The 16,389-nt window shown below is 47.7% G+C and overlaps 1 protein-coding gene across 1 annotated transcript in view; it reads left to right on the plus strand.

The window, feature by feature from the left end:
* LOC137373552 (nesprin-2-like) overlaps window positions 1–16,389 on the plus strand; it is a 126,442-nt gene that overhangs the window by 45,215 nt on the left and 64,838 nt on the right. The window contains exons 15-18 of the mRNA XM_068038481.1: window positions 538–693; window positions 3,271–3,429; window positions 5,059–5,225; window positions 15,078–15,240. Coding sequence (XP_067894582.1) covers window positions 538–693; window positions 3,271–3,429; window positions 5,059–5,225; window positions 15,078–15,240 — 645 coding nt within the window. The remainder of the gene's footprint in view (window positions 1–537; window positions 694–3,270; window positions 3,430–5,058; window positions 5,226–15,077; window positions 15,241–16,389) is intronic.

The raw sequence follows: 16,389 nt of genomic DNA on the forward strand, positions 1-16,389 counted from the left end.
CGTCCAGCCAGTTCGAGGCCGGCAGCTTTTCGACTGAGCAGCACCACCGCAGACACGGTGGCAGCTGCCGGTGAAGCACCCACCCGAGGCCCAGGAGCAGCACGGGAACCAGGCCACGTAGGTCAGGGCAGGAGGGTTTCGCGGGTTGGGGGTCACAGGGGAGGGGTGTGTAGTGGGATCAGCGGCAAGGGCAAGGCTCTCAGTGCCACTCCACTCTCCCCGATGCCGGGTCCCTCGTTCAGGGACTGTTAATTGCCCAGTTAAGGGTGTCAATTGGCAGCAGGGCGAGAAGGTCATTCACAGGCCTTCCCGCCCTGGAATCAATTTTGGTGGAGACGGGTTAGTGGAGGGGCCCCACCCGATTTATGCTTTCCACGCCTCCAAACCCCTCACAGGGGAGAGCATAAAATTCCCTCCATCGTCTCCAATTCCCTCCTTTTCCTCCCAGTTTGCTCATTACACACACAAATGACACACCTGCACACACACACAGCTGATGTGTAGATTTTGTAACTGTGATTCTATTTTGAATGGCAGGAGCTGGGAGGACCACTGCAAAGCTGGTCTAACAGGCTTGTTGAGTTGAGCAAAGTGAAAGCAGATCTCTGCAAGCACCTGGTTCCCGATTCTGCAGTTGGATTCAAAGAACAGGTCGCGATCCTGGAGAGCCAATGGGAACAGCTGCGACTGGCAGTAAGTTACTGTGTAAACACAGCACGAAGGGTCAGGACACTACACAACACAGCTACAGGGGGAGACACCGTCCACTACCTGAGAGTCACAGCACTGGCTTGCTGAGCGAACTAGAGGGAACACTCACTGTTAACCTGAATAAATACTCTCTCCCCACCCACTGTTAACCTGAATAAATACTCTCTCCCACCTACTGTTAACCTGAATAAATACTCTCTCCCACCTACTGTTACACTGAATAAATACTCTCTCCCCACCCACTGTTAACCTGAATAAATACTCTCTCCCACCTACTGTTAACCTGAATAAATACTCTCTCCCACCTACTGTTAACCTGAATAAATACTCTCTCCCACCTACTGTTACACTGAATAAATACTCTCTCCCCACCCACTGTTAACGTGAATAAATACTCTCTCCCAGCTACTGTTACACTGAATAAATACTCCCTCCCCCACCTACTGTTAGTCTGAATAAATGCTCTCTCCCCACCCACTGTTAACGTGAATAAATACTCTCTCCCAGCTACTGTTACACTGAATAAATACTCCCTCCCCCACCTACTGTTAGTCTGAATAAATGCTCTCTCCCCACCTACTGTTAGTCTGAATAAATACTCTCTCCCCACCTGCTGTTACACAGAATAAATACTCCCTCCCCCACCTACTGTTACTCTGAATAAATGCTCACTCCCCACCTGCTGTTACTCTGAATAAATGCTCTCTCCCCACCTACTGTTAGCCTGAATAAATACTCTCTCCCACCCACTGTTACTCTGAATAAATACTCCCTCACCCACCTACTGTTACTCTGAATAAATGCTCCCTCCCCACCTGCTGTTACTCTGAATAAATGCTCTCTCCCCCACCTACTGTTAGTCTGAATAAATACTCTCTCCCCACCTACTGTTACTCTGAATAAATGCTCTCTCCCCCACCTACTGTTAGTCTGAATAAATACTCTCTCCCCACCTACTGTTATTCTGAATAAATGCTCTCTCCCCCACCTACTGTTACTCTGAATAAATACTCTCTCCCACCCACTGTTACTCTGAATAAATACTCTCCCCCACCTACTGTTACTCTGAATAAATACTCTCCCCCACCTACTGTTACTCTGAATAAATACTCTCCCCCACCTACTGTTACTCTGAATAAATACTCTCTCCCCACCTACTGTTAGTCTGAATAAGTGCTCTCTCCCCACCTGCTGTTACTCTGAATAAATTCTCTCTCCCCCACCTACTGTTACTCTGAATAAATACTCTCTCCCACCCACTGTTACTCTGAATAAATACTCTGTCCCACCTACTGTTACTCTGATAAATACTCTCTCCCCACCTACTGTTAGCCTGAATAAATACTCTCTCCCACCCACTGTTACTCTGAATAAATGCTCTCCCCCACCTACTGTTACTCTGAATAAATACTCTCTCCCCACCTACTGTTACTCTGAATAAATGCTCTCTCCTCCACCTACTGTTACTCTGCATAAATACTCTCTCCCACCCACTGTTACTCTGAATAAATACTCTCACCCCACCTACTGTTATCCTGAATAAATACTCTCCCCCAGCCACTGTTACTCTGAATAAATAATCTCTCCCACCCACTGTTACTCTGAATAAATGCTCTCCCCCACCTACTGTTACTCTGAATAAATACTCTCCCCCACCCACTGTTACTCTGAATAAATACTCTCCACCACCTACTGTTACTCTGAATAAATACTCTCTCCCCACCTACTGTTAGTCTTAATAAATACTCTCTCCCCACCTACTGTTACACTGAATAAATACTCCCTCCCCCACCTACTGTTACTCTGAATAAATGCTCTCTCCCCACCTGCTGTTACTCTGAATAAATGCTCTCTCCCCCACCTACTGTTAGTCTGAATAAATACTCTCTCCCCACCTACTGTTACTCTGAATAAATACTCTCTCCCCACCTACTGTTACTCTGAATATATGCTCTCTCCCCCACCTACTGTTACTCTGAATAAATACTCTCTCCCACCCACTGTTACTCTGAATAAATACTCTCTCCCCACCTACTGTTACTCTGAATATATGCTCTCTCCCCCACCTACTGTTACTCTGAATAAATACTCTCTCCCACCCACTGTTACTCTGAATAAATACTCTCTCCCCACCTACTGTTACTCTGAATATATGCTCTCTCCCCCACCTACTGTTACTCTGAATAAATACTCTCTCCCCCACCTACTGTTATCCTGATTAAATAATCTCTCCCACCCACTGTTACTCTGAATAAATGCTCTCCCCCACCTACTGTTACTCTGAATAAATACTCTCCCCCACCTACTGTTACTCTGAATAAATACTCTCTCCCATTCACCCTTTCTCTGCTAAGGGGGATTAAGGGAGAAAGTATAGATGGCCGAATGTAGATTCTGCTTGCTGAGTGCTGTGTTGTAGAGTGAGAGGGTTTTGTTTGAAACCTGGTGTTAGACTACTTGTTGTCTCTCAGTATCTGTTGCATTCCCTCCTGTCTGTTGCTGAGTGCATCTGTCTTCTGCAATAATACCACTAACTGGCTCTATCCACTAATCCTGTAGGTATCCTTGCGAACACTGGAGATAAGTGACCGGCTCGAGCAGTGGGTCGTGTTTAATGCCAAGTGCAAGCGGCTGGAAGATTGGCTGCAACAGATGGAGGATCGAGTCTCTCAGAATCCTGACAGCGGTGTTGAGGAGATGATCGAGAAACTCCAGAAGGTGAGGCATTTTTATCTTTGTCCTTGACTGAGTTAGCTTTTGTTAAATTCATTCTCAGAGATGTGAGCATCACAGGCCAGGCCAGCATTTATTGCCCATCCCTAATTGCCCTTGAGAAGGTGGTGGTGAGCTGCCTTCTTGAACCCCTGCAGTCCATGTGAGGTAGGTACACCCACAGTGCTGTTAGGAAGGGAGTTCCAGGATTTTGACCAGCGACAGTGAAGGAACGGTGATATAGTTCCAAGTCAGGATGGTGTGTGACTTGGAGGGGAACTTGCAGGTGGTGGTGTTCCCATGCATTTGCTGCCCTTGTCGTTCTACGTGGTAGAGGTCACGGGTTTGGAAGGTGCTGGAGGTTAACAGAGCACCCCCAGACAGACGAGATATACAAGGAGAGAAAGAAATTGCATTTCTATAGTGCCTCAGGATGTCTCAAGGTGCTTTGCAGTCAATTAAGTAATTTTGAAGTGTGGTCCTTGTTGTAATAATATCGGAGCTCAAAAGGTTAAATTATAAGGAGAGTTTGCATAATATTGGTTTGTATTCTCTTGATGTTTAGAAGATTGAGAGGTGATCTAATTAAGGTGTTTAAGATGATTAAAGGAGCTGATAGGAAAGATAGAGAGAGCCCAGAACAAGGGGCATGACCTTTGAAAATTACAGCCAGGCTCTTTAGGGGTGATGTCAGGGTAGTGGAAATCTGGAACTCTGTCCCCACCTCTCCCTGCCACCTCCCCCTCAAAAAAATATTTGTTGAGACTGAGGGTCAATTCACAATTTTCAAGACTGATATTGATTGATTTTTGTTGGGAGCAAAGGCAGTTAATGGGATTGAGGTACAGATCATCTCATTGAATGACCAAGGCACCATACTCCAATTTACAACGTTCCTATTTATTGCCCCAGTCTGTCAACACCTGGATTTTAAAATTCTCATCCTTGTTTTCAAATCCCTGCATGGCCCTTGGCCCTCCCTATCTCTGTAACCGCCTCCAGCCCCACAACCCTCCAAGATCTCTGCACTCCTCTAATTCCAGCCTCTTGAACATCCCTGATTTTATTTGCTCCACCATTGGCGGCTGTGCCTTCCGCTGGCTGGGTCCTAAACTCTGGAATTCCCTCCCTGAACATCTCCACCTCTCTACCTCTCTTTCCTCCTTTAAGATGTCCCTCTAAATCTACCTCCGACCAAGCTTTTGGTCACTTCTCCTAACATCTCCTTATGTGGCTCAGTGTCAAATTGTTGTGTGGTAACGCTTCTGTGAAGCATCTTGGGACTTTTTGTTACATAAAGGGGCAATATAAAGACAAGTTGTTGTGAGGAAATAGCAAAGTTAAATCTACGAAATTTGTTTAAGCTGAATCCTGAGAGTAGGACAAGGGGAGACAGGGTCAAACTAGTAAAATAAAAGTTCCGGATGGACATTAGAAATGTCTCCCTCACTCTGAGCGAGACCATCACAAGGAGCCTACGGAAAGAGTTCATGTCGGATGTCGTGATGGGATGACTGTAGGGGCCTTTACTGGATGGAAGAATTAGAATTGGGCTAGATGTTCTCCCTCTATTGCGTGTCTATGCTGTGAGCTGTGCCTTAGTTTGAGAAGGTTGACTGTGGCTTTTGTTTGTAGGATTGTGTGGAGGAAATTAATCTCTACAAGCAGAACAAGGCACAGCTGAAACAGCTGGGAAATGAACTGATCAAAGCCAGCAGCACATCGAAGGCATCTGAGATCGACAACAAACTACACCTCATCAACAGTCACTGGCAGCACCTCCACGAAGTCATTGAGGCCAGGTGAGGCGGATGGGCAAGGGTAACAGGGCAGGGGCGAAACAAGTCTGAGAGTAAGGTGAGGAGTGGAGGCTAATGAGAAGGGACAAGGGCCAAGTGTGAGGGTAACAGGCATGGGAGGGATGAAGACATGCGATTTTTTATTCCTTTAAGTATTTATCTAATTCCCTTTTGAAAATTACTATCGAATGTGTTTCCACTGCCCTTCAGGTGGCGTTTTCCAGATCATGACTCGCGATGTTGAAACAAAAATGTTTCTATGTTCCCTTTAGTGCTTTTGCCAATTATCTTAAATCTGTGTCCTCTGGTTATTGACCTTCCTGCCACTGGAAACTGTGTCGGCTTTGTTATTCTATCAAAACCCTTCATAATTTTAAATGCCTCTATCAAGTCTCTTAATCTGCAACCTCATGGCTCGGCTTATACCTCACTCTACCATTACCTTCAGGTCATGGGATCAACCCTGGTTCAACGAAGAGTGCAGGAGGACATGCCAGGAGCAGCACCAGGCATACCTCAAAATGAGGTGTCAACCTGGCGAAGCTACAACACATGCATGCTAAACAGCAGAAGCAGCATGCATTAGACAGAGCCAAGTGATCTCACAATCGACGGATCAGACCAAAGCTCTGCAGTCCTGCCACATCCAGTCATGAAAAATAACCAGAAGAGGAAGTTCCAAACACACCCCATCCTCAATGATGGGGGAGCCCAGTACATCAGTGCAAAATACAAGGCTGAAGCATTTGTATCCATCTTCAGCCAGAAGTGCCGAGTTGATGATCCATCTCGGCCTCTCCTGAGGTCCCCAGCATCACAGATGCCAGTCTTCAGCCAATTTGATTCACTCTGCGTGATATCAAGAAACAGCTGAAGGCACTGGATACTGCAAAAGCTATGGGCCCTGACAACATTCCGGCAATAGTACTGAAGACCTGTGCTCCAGAACTTGCCACGCCCCTAGCCAAGCTGTTCCAGTACAATTACAATACTGGCATCTACCCTGCAATGTGGAAACTTGCCCAGGTATGTTCTGTCCACAAAAAGCAGGACAAGTCCAATCCAGCCAATGACTGCCCTAACAGTCTACTCTCAATCATCAGTAAAGTGGAAGATGTCATCAACAGTGCCATCAAGCGGCACTTGCTCAGCAATAACCTGCTCAATGATGCTCAGTTTGGGTTCCGCCAGGGTCACTTAGCTGCTGATCTCATTACAGCCTTGGTCCAAACATGGACAAAAGAGCTGAACTCCAGAGGTGAGGTGAGAGTGACTGCCCTTGACATCAAGGCAGCATTTGACCGAGTATGGCATCAAGGAGCCCTAGCAAAACTGGAGTTAATGGGAATCGGGGGAAAACTCTCCACTGGTTGGAGTCATACCTAGCGCAAAGGAAGATGGTCGTGGTTGTTGGAGGTCAATCATTTCAGCTCCAGGACATCACTGCAGGAGTTCCTCAGGGTAGTGTCCTAGGCCCAACCATCTTCAACTGCTTCATCAATGACCTTCCCTCCATCATAAGGTCAGACTGGAGCTGTTCACTGATCATTGTACGATGTTCAGCACTGTTCACAACTCCTCAGATACTGAAGCAGCCCGTGTCCATATGCAGCAAGACCTGGACAATATCCAAGCTTGGGCTGATAAGTGGCAAGTAACATTCGCGCCACACAAGTGCCAGACACTGATCATCTCCAACAAGAGAGATTCTAATCATCTGCCCTTGACATTACGATCGCTAAATCCCCCATTATCAACATCCTCGGGAAACTGAACTGGAGTAGCAATATAAATACGTGGCTACAAGATGAGGCCAGAGGCTGGGAATTCTGTGGCGAGTAACTCACCTCCTGACTCCCCAAAGTCTGTCCACCATCTACAAGGCACAAGTCAGGAGTGTGATGGAATACTCTCCACTTGCAGCTCCAACAGCACTGAAGAAGCTCGACAACATCCAGGACAAAGCGGCCCGCTTGATTGGCACCCCATCTACAAACATTCACTCCCTCCACCACCGACACACAGTGGCAGCAGTGTGTACCATCTACAAGATGCACTGCAGCAACGAACCATTGCTCCTTAGACAGCACCTTCCAAACCCGCGACCTCTACCAACTAGAAGGACAAGGGCAGCAGATGCATGGGAACACCACCACCTGCAAGTTCCCCTCCAAGTCACACACCATCCTGACTTGGAACTGTATCACCGTTCCTTCACTGTCGCTGGGTCAAAATCTTGGAACTCCTTTCCTAACAGCACTGTGGGTGTACCTACCCCAAATGGACTGCAGCGGTTCAAGAAGGCAGCTCAGCACCACCTTCTCAAGGGCAATTAGGGATGGACCACAAATGTTGGCCCTGTCAACTACACCCACATCCCATGAACGAATAAAGTAAAACCCTTCTCTTCTATAAGGTGAACAATCCCAGCTTCTCCAGTCCACTCCTGTAACTGAAATCTCTCATCCCTAGGGCCATTTGGGTAAATCTCCTCTGCACCCTCTCCACAGCCTTGACATCCTTCCTAAAGTGAATTGAGAATACTCCACTTGATGTCTAATTCGTGTTCTATAAAGGTTTAACGTAACTTCCTTGCTTTTCTACACTATGCCTCTGTTAATATAGCCAAGAATCCCATTGGCTTTTTTAACAGCCTTCTCAATGTGTCCTACCACTGTTAAGATCTATGTATATCCACCCTCCCCTCCGCCCCCCAACCCCGGTGTCTTTTCTTCTCATCCCATTATTTACTCTATCAAAACCCCGATTGTGTAATTGGGCATTCCGACTGTCAGAATATCTTGTATTGGTGCGATCCCCACTGAGGCATTGGTGAACCAAGGTTATTTGGATATTACCTCATCTGTACCATCGCCTCCCCTGACCCCCGACGCTGACCGCCGTTGCCTAGAAGAACAAGGGCAGCGGATGCATGGCAGGTGGTTGGTATAGTGGTAATGTCACTAAGCTAGTAATCCAGAGGTCCAGGCTAATGCCCTGGGGACATGGGTTCAAATCCTGCCAGGGGATCTGATGGAATTTAAGTTCAATTATTTAATAAATTCAATTTATAAAGAAAAGTCCGGAATTGAAAGCTTGGCTCTGTGCCACGAAACTGTCATCAATTGTCGTAAAAATCCACCAGGTTCACTAATGTCCTTCAGGGAAGGAAATCTGCCATCCTTACCTGGTCTGGCCTACATGTGACTCCAGATCCACAGCAATGTGGTTGACTCTTAACTGCCGTCCGAAATGGCCACTCAATTGTCAAGGGCAATTAGGGATGGGCAACAAATACTGGCATTGCCAGTGACACATACACCCCATAAAAGAAAAAACTGCAAGTTTCTCTCCAAGTCACACACCATCCTGACTTGGAACTATATCACCGTTCCTTCACTGTCACTGGGTCAGAATCCTGGAACTCCCTTCCTAACAGCACTGTGGGTGTGCCTACCCCACATGGACTGCAGTGGTTCAAGAAGGCAGTTCAGCACCACCTTCTCAAGAGCAATTAGGGATGGGCACACCCTGTGAATGATATAAAAAAAGTACTGAGAGAGTGCTGCACTGTCAGGGGGTCAGTCCTGAGGGAGTGCTGCACTGTCGAGGGGTAAGTACTGAGGGAATGCTGCACTGTCGGAGGGGCAGTACCGAGGGAGTGCTGCACTGTCGGAGGGGCAGTACCGAGGGAGTGCTGCACTGTCGGAGGGGCAGTACTGAGAGAGTGCTGCACTGTCAGAGGGCCAGTACTGAGGGAGTGCTGCACTGTCGGAGGGTCAGTACTGAGGGAGCGCTGCACTGTCAGGGTCAGTACTGAGGGAGTGCTGCACTGTCAGAGGGTCAGTACCGAGGGAGTGCTGCACTGTCAGAGGGTCAGTACCGAGGGAGTGCTGCACTGTCAGAGGGTCAGTACCGAGGGAGTGCTGCACTGTCAGACGGTCAGTACCGAGGGAGTGCTGCACTGTCAGAGGGTCAGTACTGAAGGAGTGCTGCACTGTCGGGGGGTAAGTACTGAAGGAATGCTGCACTGTCGGAGGGTCAGTACCAAGGGAGTGCTGCACTGTCGGAGGGGCAGTACTGAGGGAGTGCTGCACTGTCGGAGGGGCAGTACTGAGGGAGTGCTGCACTGTCGGAGGGTCAGTACTGAAGGAGTGCTGCACTGTCGGAGGGTCAGTACTGAGGGAGTGCTGCACTGTCGGAGGGTCAGTACTGAGGGAGTGCTGCACTGTCGGAGGGTCAGTACTGAGGGAGTGCTGCACTATCAGAGGGTCAGTACTGAGGGAGTGCTGCACTGTCGGAGGGTCAGTACTGAGGGAGTGCTGCACTGTCAGAGGGTCAGTACTGAGGGAGTGCTGCACTGTCGGAGGGTCAGTACTGAGGGAGTGCTGCACTGTCAGAGGGTCAGTACTGAGGGAGTGCTGCACTGTCGGAGGGTCAGTACTGAGGGAGTGCTGCACTTTCAGAGGATGCAGAGCTTGTTATACATGCAAGTTTTTTTTCTTTTATTTTTACTCCTGTCTCTTCATCTGAGCTAGAATATTGATTTTGTTTTCGAAGTGAATGCCTGTTTAATTCTGCTGAGCTAATACATTCTAATATAAAAGGACTGAATACTTGGATTGAAATGTACCTTTGGGTAATTGCATTCACCTCTTTAATGAAATCAGGAAGAGGAACATTTACACCTGCTTGCTCACTCATTCCTGCAAAATTCTATTATATTTTAAATTAACATCTGTATTAGAGACAGAACAAATCCCTTCCAATCCTGCACTGATACACGAATAGCTGTGAACTGGATTTAAACCTAATCTTGGTGAACACCCGGTGTTTCCTTGTTCAATCTGTCCCCCCTCAGGTATGACACTAATTCTCTCGTGCTGTGTGGTTAGTAAATGGCCCTCGGATTGAGGGAGGGAGGGTCCCAGTGACACCCTCTGAATGCTGACAGATGATTAGGGGAGTGCCTGACAGACCGTACTCTAAATCTTTTTACTGGGTTAAGCCAGGCCACAACAGCTTTTCTAAAGAGACATCTGCTGCCCTAAGCACCTGGCCTCCAAACCCCCATTGTTGGAGACGGGAATGTCCCAGAGGATCTCTCCACTGTGCTGTCAGCATCGTAACAGCCTCAAAACAAACCGAGGGATCACGCACCCTGTGAATAATATTCACAGAGTCTCAACTGAGTGTCTTCGAGTCAGTGCTGAGACACACAGTCCTGGTAGTTCCTATAATCCAGCTGAATGACTCTGGGACTTCAATTATCCTGATATAGACTGGGATAGTAACAGTGTAAATGGCAGAGAGGGGCTGAATTCCTGAAATGTGATCAGGGGATCTTTCTTGATCGGTGAGTTTCTAGCCCCACGAGGAAGGGAACAGTGCTGGGAATGAAGTGGGGCAAGTGGAGCATGTTTCAGTGGGAGAGCATTTGGGAAACAGTGATTGTAATATCATTAGGTTTGGAGTTGTTCTGGAAAAGGACAAGGTGCAATCAATCAGGAAAATACTATACTGGAGGAGGGCTAATTTCAGCAGGTTGAAAAGGTCCTAACTCGGATGGATTGGAATCAAAACTTGGTTGACAAAATAAGAGCCTTTTAGTGAAGAGATGTTCAGGTACAGAGCAGCCACACGACCATGAGAGGGAATGGAAGAGTATCTGAAGATAGAGCTCACTGGATAACTAAAGATATAGAGATAAAAAACAAAACAGAAAAACGAGGCTAATGACATGTCAGGTTCATATTACAGTATAGATGCAGAGGAGATTTGAAAAGGGAATGAGGAGCAAATAGAGAGTATAAGGATAGATTAGTGGCGAACATAAAAGGGAATTTAAAAAATCTTTTATAAACGCAAAAATAGTAAAAGGATTGTCAAAGGGAGAGTGGGGCTAATTAGGGACCAAAAAGGAGATGATCTTGTGGAGGCCGAGAGCCTGGCTGAGGTCCTTTGCATCTGTCTTCACTGGAGGAGAGGATGCTGCCAATGTCACAGTAAAGGAGGAGGCAGTAACAATATTGGATAGAATAAAAATAGACAAAGACGAGGTACTTAAAACGACGTCAGTTCTCAAAGTAGAGAAGTTACCTGGTCCAGACGGGACACATCCTGGGTTACTGAGGGAAGGAAGGATGGAAATTGCGGAAGTTCCAATTCTCCTTAGACATGGGGAGGGGGGTTGTCAGAGGACTGGAGGATTGCAAATGTTACATCCTTGTTTAAAAAGGGGATGGGGATAAACCCTGCAATTACAGACCAGTCAGCCTAACGTCAGTGGTGGGGAAACTTTGAGAGAGAATAATCCAGGAAAAATAAATGGAAGTCAGCATGAATGGTGTACAAGAGGGATGGCAGACAGAGCCTCATTTTAATGTCTCATCCGGAAGATGACAAAAACAAGGACGTTAAGCTAAATCTTTATAAAATATGAGTTAGGCCTCAGCTGGTGTATTGTCTTCAATTCTGGGCACCACAGTTTAGGAAGGATATCAAGGCCTTGGAGAGGCAATGTGAGATTTCAGCTCTGTGGTGAGACTGGAGAAGCTGGGATTGTTCTCCGAGCAGAGAAGGTTAAGGGGATATAATGATGGTGTTCAAAATTATGAGGAGTTTTGATAGAGTAACTAAGACTAAACTGTTTCTAGTGGCAGAAGGGTCAGTAACCAGAGGAGACAAATTTATGGTGATTGACAAAAGGGCGGCGCAGTGGTTAGCACCGCAGCCTCACAGCTCCAGCGACCCGGGTTCAATTCCGGGTACTGCCTGCGTGGAGTTTGCAAGTTCTCCCTGTGTTTGCGTGGGTTTCCTCCGGGTGCTCCGGTTTCCTCCCACAGCCAAAAAGACTTGCAGGTTGGTAGGTAAATTGGCCATTATAAAATTGCTCCTAGTTTAGGTAGGTGGTAGGGAGCTAGGAATATGGGATTAGTATAAATGGGTGGTTAATGGTCGGCATAGACTCGGTGGGCCGAAGGGCCTGTTTCAGTGCTGTATCTCTAAATCTAAATCTAGAGGCGATATAAGGAAACCAGTTTTTTTTACACAGCGAGGATTTCTGATCTGGAATGCTGTGTCTAAAAGAGTGAAGGGCACAGAAGAAAATTTACAGAGTGGGTGGGGGGCACAAGAGCAGGGGAGTGGGACTAATTGGATAGTTCTTTCAAAGAGCTGGCACGGGCACAGTGGGCCAAATGGCCTCTTCAGTATGCTGTATGTTGAGACAGAGAGTGCGCGTGTGTGACTTTTCTCTTGGGGAATGTGTTGTGTTCATTGATGGAGCTGAATTGTGTTACATTGTGCAGGGACGCGTGACTGACAGTTGCTGGGATCAGCTGTTTGCTGTGGAACTGGTTTAAGCTGGGGCCCAGTCTGCATGCTGCCTATGGAGGATATTCATTGTCCCAGTCAGCTCTGACTGCCTCTCATCAGACTGTTTACAAGTGTCTTTGTAGGTGATTCCGAGACTCCCCTCGCAGTTACCGTGACGATTGGGATTTGGTACCCTTTTAAATTCCAGTGAAACCCGAGAGGGGAGGGGGTGGTGCAGTCTGGGCAGGGGGAGGAAGACGGAGTGGGGGGTTGGGGGAAGAATCATTTGCCTTGTGCAGTGTTGCATGTGTGTGCATAGATTATAGGGTAGAGCCTGCTTTGCTGGTGAGGCCTCTCTCTCTTTCACTCACCTTGGAAATGCAGCACACTGCTGGGTCCTCAGGCAGGTTCCTCCTGGATGCTGGTTCTATTTGAATCTAGTTGCCAGAATGATCCTGTGAAGCTGGATCCTGTATTTAACGGTAAGCCGTTTGTGTTTTTGTACTGACATCACGTTGGCATTGCTCGATCAGTTCATTGAACAGATATTTCATCCGCTTCAGAAATACTATATTGTCTTTGTGTATATGTTTGTATATTCGTGCATGTGTATGTATATATGTGTGTCTGTGTGTATATATATATATATATATGCGTGTGTATTTGTGTTTACATACACACAGACATCAGACACGCTGCTCAGTAAAGGATGTGAACAAACTGGTCTTGATTTGATTGGCATTGTTCCTGCAGCCCCTGGGCAGTCTCTCCGTGTGCTGATGAAAGCATCAATTGGAAAGGTCACTTCTGGGAGGGGATGCCAGCTCAAACAATCCTGAATACACCAGGCCGTGTGGACAAGGGACGGCTCTGAGTGTTTCCGGGAGCACAGGAATGACCACCGCATCTTCTGTATTATTTTTCTTTGCTTCATGTCAGACTGACTCCTGGTCCAAACAGGAAGTTCATTTGCAGAAGAACCTTGATTTTCTGATAGGCTTGAAAGGACTGGTTTGCTGACACTGGTTGTGAGTTTGCATATGCCTATATTCACGGCGATGTTGGGGGGAGGGGATTTATAAATTGCAGGCTTTATATAAGTAGATGTGGGAAAATAGGTTAGACTGTGTGTGTATGGGAGGGGCCGTTCTGTGTTAAGGGATAAATATTGACCAGGACACTGACCAACATCCCCTGCTGTTTGAGTGCTTGAACACAGAGAGCAGATGGGCTCCGGTTTAGTGCCTCATCTGAATTACAGCACCTCTGACTGTGCAGCACTCCGTCAGTAGTGTGTTTCCTGGATCTTGTGCTCCAGTTTCTGGAGTGGGGCCTTGAACCCATAACCTCCTGACTCACTGAGAGTGCTACCCACTGAACCACAGCGAACACAATTCAGTAACCTCAAAGATTAACCCTTTATCACTGAGTGGGTTTAACTGCACTGTGGTGACACAGTAGTCACAGCAGTGATGTTTTGGACAGGCCAAGGCCGTCCTAGATTAAAGTGGTGAAATGTATTGATGTGCTACTGAGCCAAACAGACAGGGTAGGCACGGGCACAGGCCCCAGTTAACTGCTCTCAACAGTAAGGCAGCTGAAACTGGCCTCAGAATCACTGGTTTAGGGAGAGGGCAGGGTTCACACACTTGATCAATGTCCATTCTCTCTGAATGGAAGTGCTTGCCTGTGCACTGACAGAGTGAGGAGAGAATCGGGCTCCGGCTGTGGTACCTCAGCTGGGCGATCGTGTCCCGATCTGGTCACCACACTTTAGGAAGGGAATGCAGAGTGGAGAGGGTGCGGAGAAGATTTACTAGAATGGTACCGGGGATGAGGGACTTGGGGTATGTGGAGGGACTGGAGAAGCTGTGATTGCTCTCCTTAGAGCAGAGAAGGAACTGAGAGGGGAGATTTAGTCAAGGTGTTCAAAATTATGAGTAGATTTGATAGAGTAAATAAAGAAAAACTGTTCCACTTTGGGGATAATGCGGGAAGGTAGAGTTGAGCAAAAAGATCAGCCATGAGCTTATTGAATGGTAGAACACGCTCACGGGGCTGAATGGCCTACTCCCTCTCCTATTTCTTGTGTTCTTGTGTCCGTTACCAGGGGACACAGATTTAAGGTGATTGCCAAAAAACCAGAGGGAAAGATGAGGAGAAGTATTTGAAAGCAGCAGGTAATTGTCATCTGGAATGCACTGTCTGACCGGGCAGTGGAAGCAGATTCAATAGTAACTTTCAAAAGGGAAAGTGGATAAATACTGGAAAAGGAAATTTTGCAGGACTGTGGGGAAAGAGCAGGGAAGTGGGACTAATTTGATCGTTCTTTTGAAAGAGCTGGAATAGGCATGATGGGCCGAATAGCCTTCAACTGTGCGATAAGGTTCTAAGGGATACATTGGTGGGTCTCTCCCCCACGTGAACCCACATGGCTGAGCTGTGGAGCCTAATGGGCAGCAGGAGTCCCCTTCCCCCTCGCTCCCTACCGTGCAGTGTTCTTTCCCTGATCCCCTGTGGATTTCTCCTCCCCCTCAGAGTGAAGAAGTTGAAGGACACACTGTGCTCTGTGCAGCTCCTGGACAGGGAGATGAGTAACCTGCGCACCTGGCTCTCTCGCATCGAGTCGGAGCTCTCCAAACCCGTCGTTTACAACATCTGCGACGATCAGGAAATTGAGAAGAAACTTGCAGAGCAGCAGGTGAGTGGGATTAGGAGCAGGAGGAGGCCATTCAGCCCCTTGAGCCAGTCCTGCCATTCAATTAGATCATGGCTGATGTGTATCTTACCTTGATTCCATAACCTTTAAGAGCCCTACCCAACAAAAATCTATCAATCTTGAAACTATCAGTTAAGCCCCAGCAGCAACAGCTTGTTGAGGGAGAGAGTTCCATTACCCTTTCTGTGAAGAGGAGTCATTTTTTAACTTTAAGTTTATGATCCCTTTGTTCTGGACTTTTCTATTGACCCAATCAAATCCCTTAATCATTTCAAAGCATTATTTATACAAGCGGGGTTCAGGAGAAGGGGGTTTCTGAGAAGCAGTATGTACTGGGACAGTTCCAGCTCCCACACCTGGTCTGTGTTGATCTGATCCGAGTGGAGCCCCTGTGTATGGCGAGGTGTTTAGCCAGGGTCTCCCACTCCTGGTCACCCTCCGGTGGGCTCCCGCTGCAAAGTATAAGGGTGAGCACTAATCTGGCAGTGCCAGTGAGTGTTCCGAGATCAGCTCCGATCGAGGAGGGGTGGAGAAGCGGAGAGAAGGTCAGGACAGGATTGCACATCGGCCTAATGCACCCTCTGGGCGAATAGCTTGCCTGGCCTCACTGGTTAGAAATGTCTCCTGGATTGGGTAGCCCAAGGTCTAATGCAGAAAGCACATTGTCGAAAGGCAACGCATTATGAAGGAGGACTGTCCATCTCTCTCTTCAGCTGATCCCTTTGGTCTAAAAATAAAACCATTTGTCAATGATTAATGTCACTCTAACCTTCTCCTGCTTCATGTCAGAATCTAAACCAGCTGCCAGAGCAGGGAGGGAGGGAGAGCAGGTTCCTGTTTACTGATGGATCTGATCGGCTTACCCAGAGGTGCCTGCTTTATCTGATCTCTCTGCTTTTGTTTTAACTGGTTACTGTGTGAGCTCCCAGTGAGCAGTGTCTCTCACTCTTTCTCTTTCCCCCAACTCTATACCCCCCCCCCACACTCTCCCCCCCCACACTCTCCCCCCCCACACTCTCCCCCCCCCCACACTCTTCCCCCCCCACACTCTTCCCCCCCCCACACTCTTCCCCCCCCCACACTCTTCCCCCCCCCCACACTCTTCCCCCCCCCCCACACTCTTCCCCCCCC

The sequence above is a fragment of the Heterodontus francisci genome, chromosome 9 (assembly GCF_036365525.1).
Source record: "Heterodontus francisci isolate sHetFra1 chromosome 9, sHetFra1.hap1, whole genome shotgun sequence".
NCBI lineage: Eukaryota > Metazoa > Chordata > Chondrichthyes > Heterodontiformes > Heterodontidae > Heterodontus > Heterodontus francisci.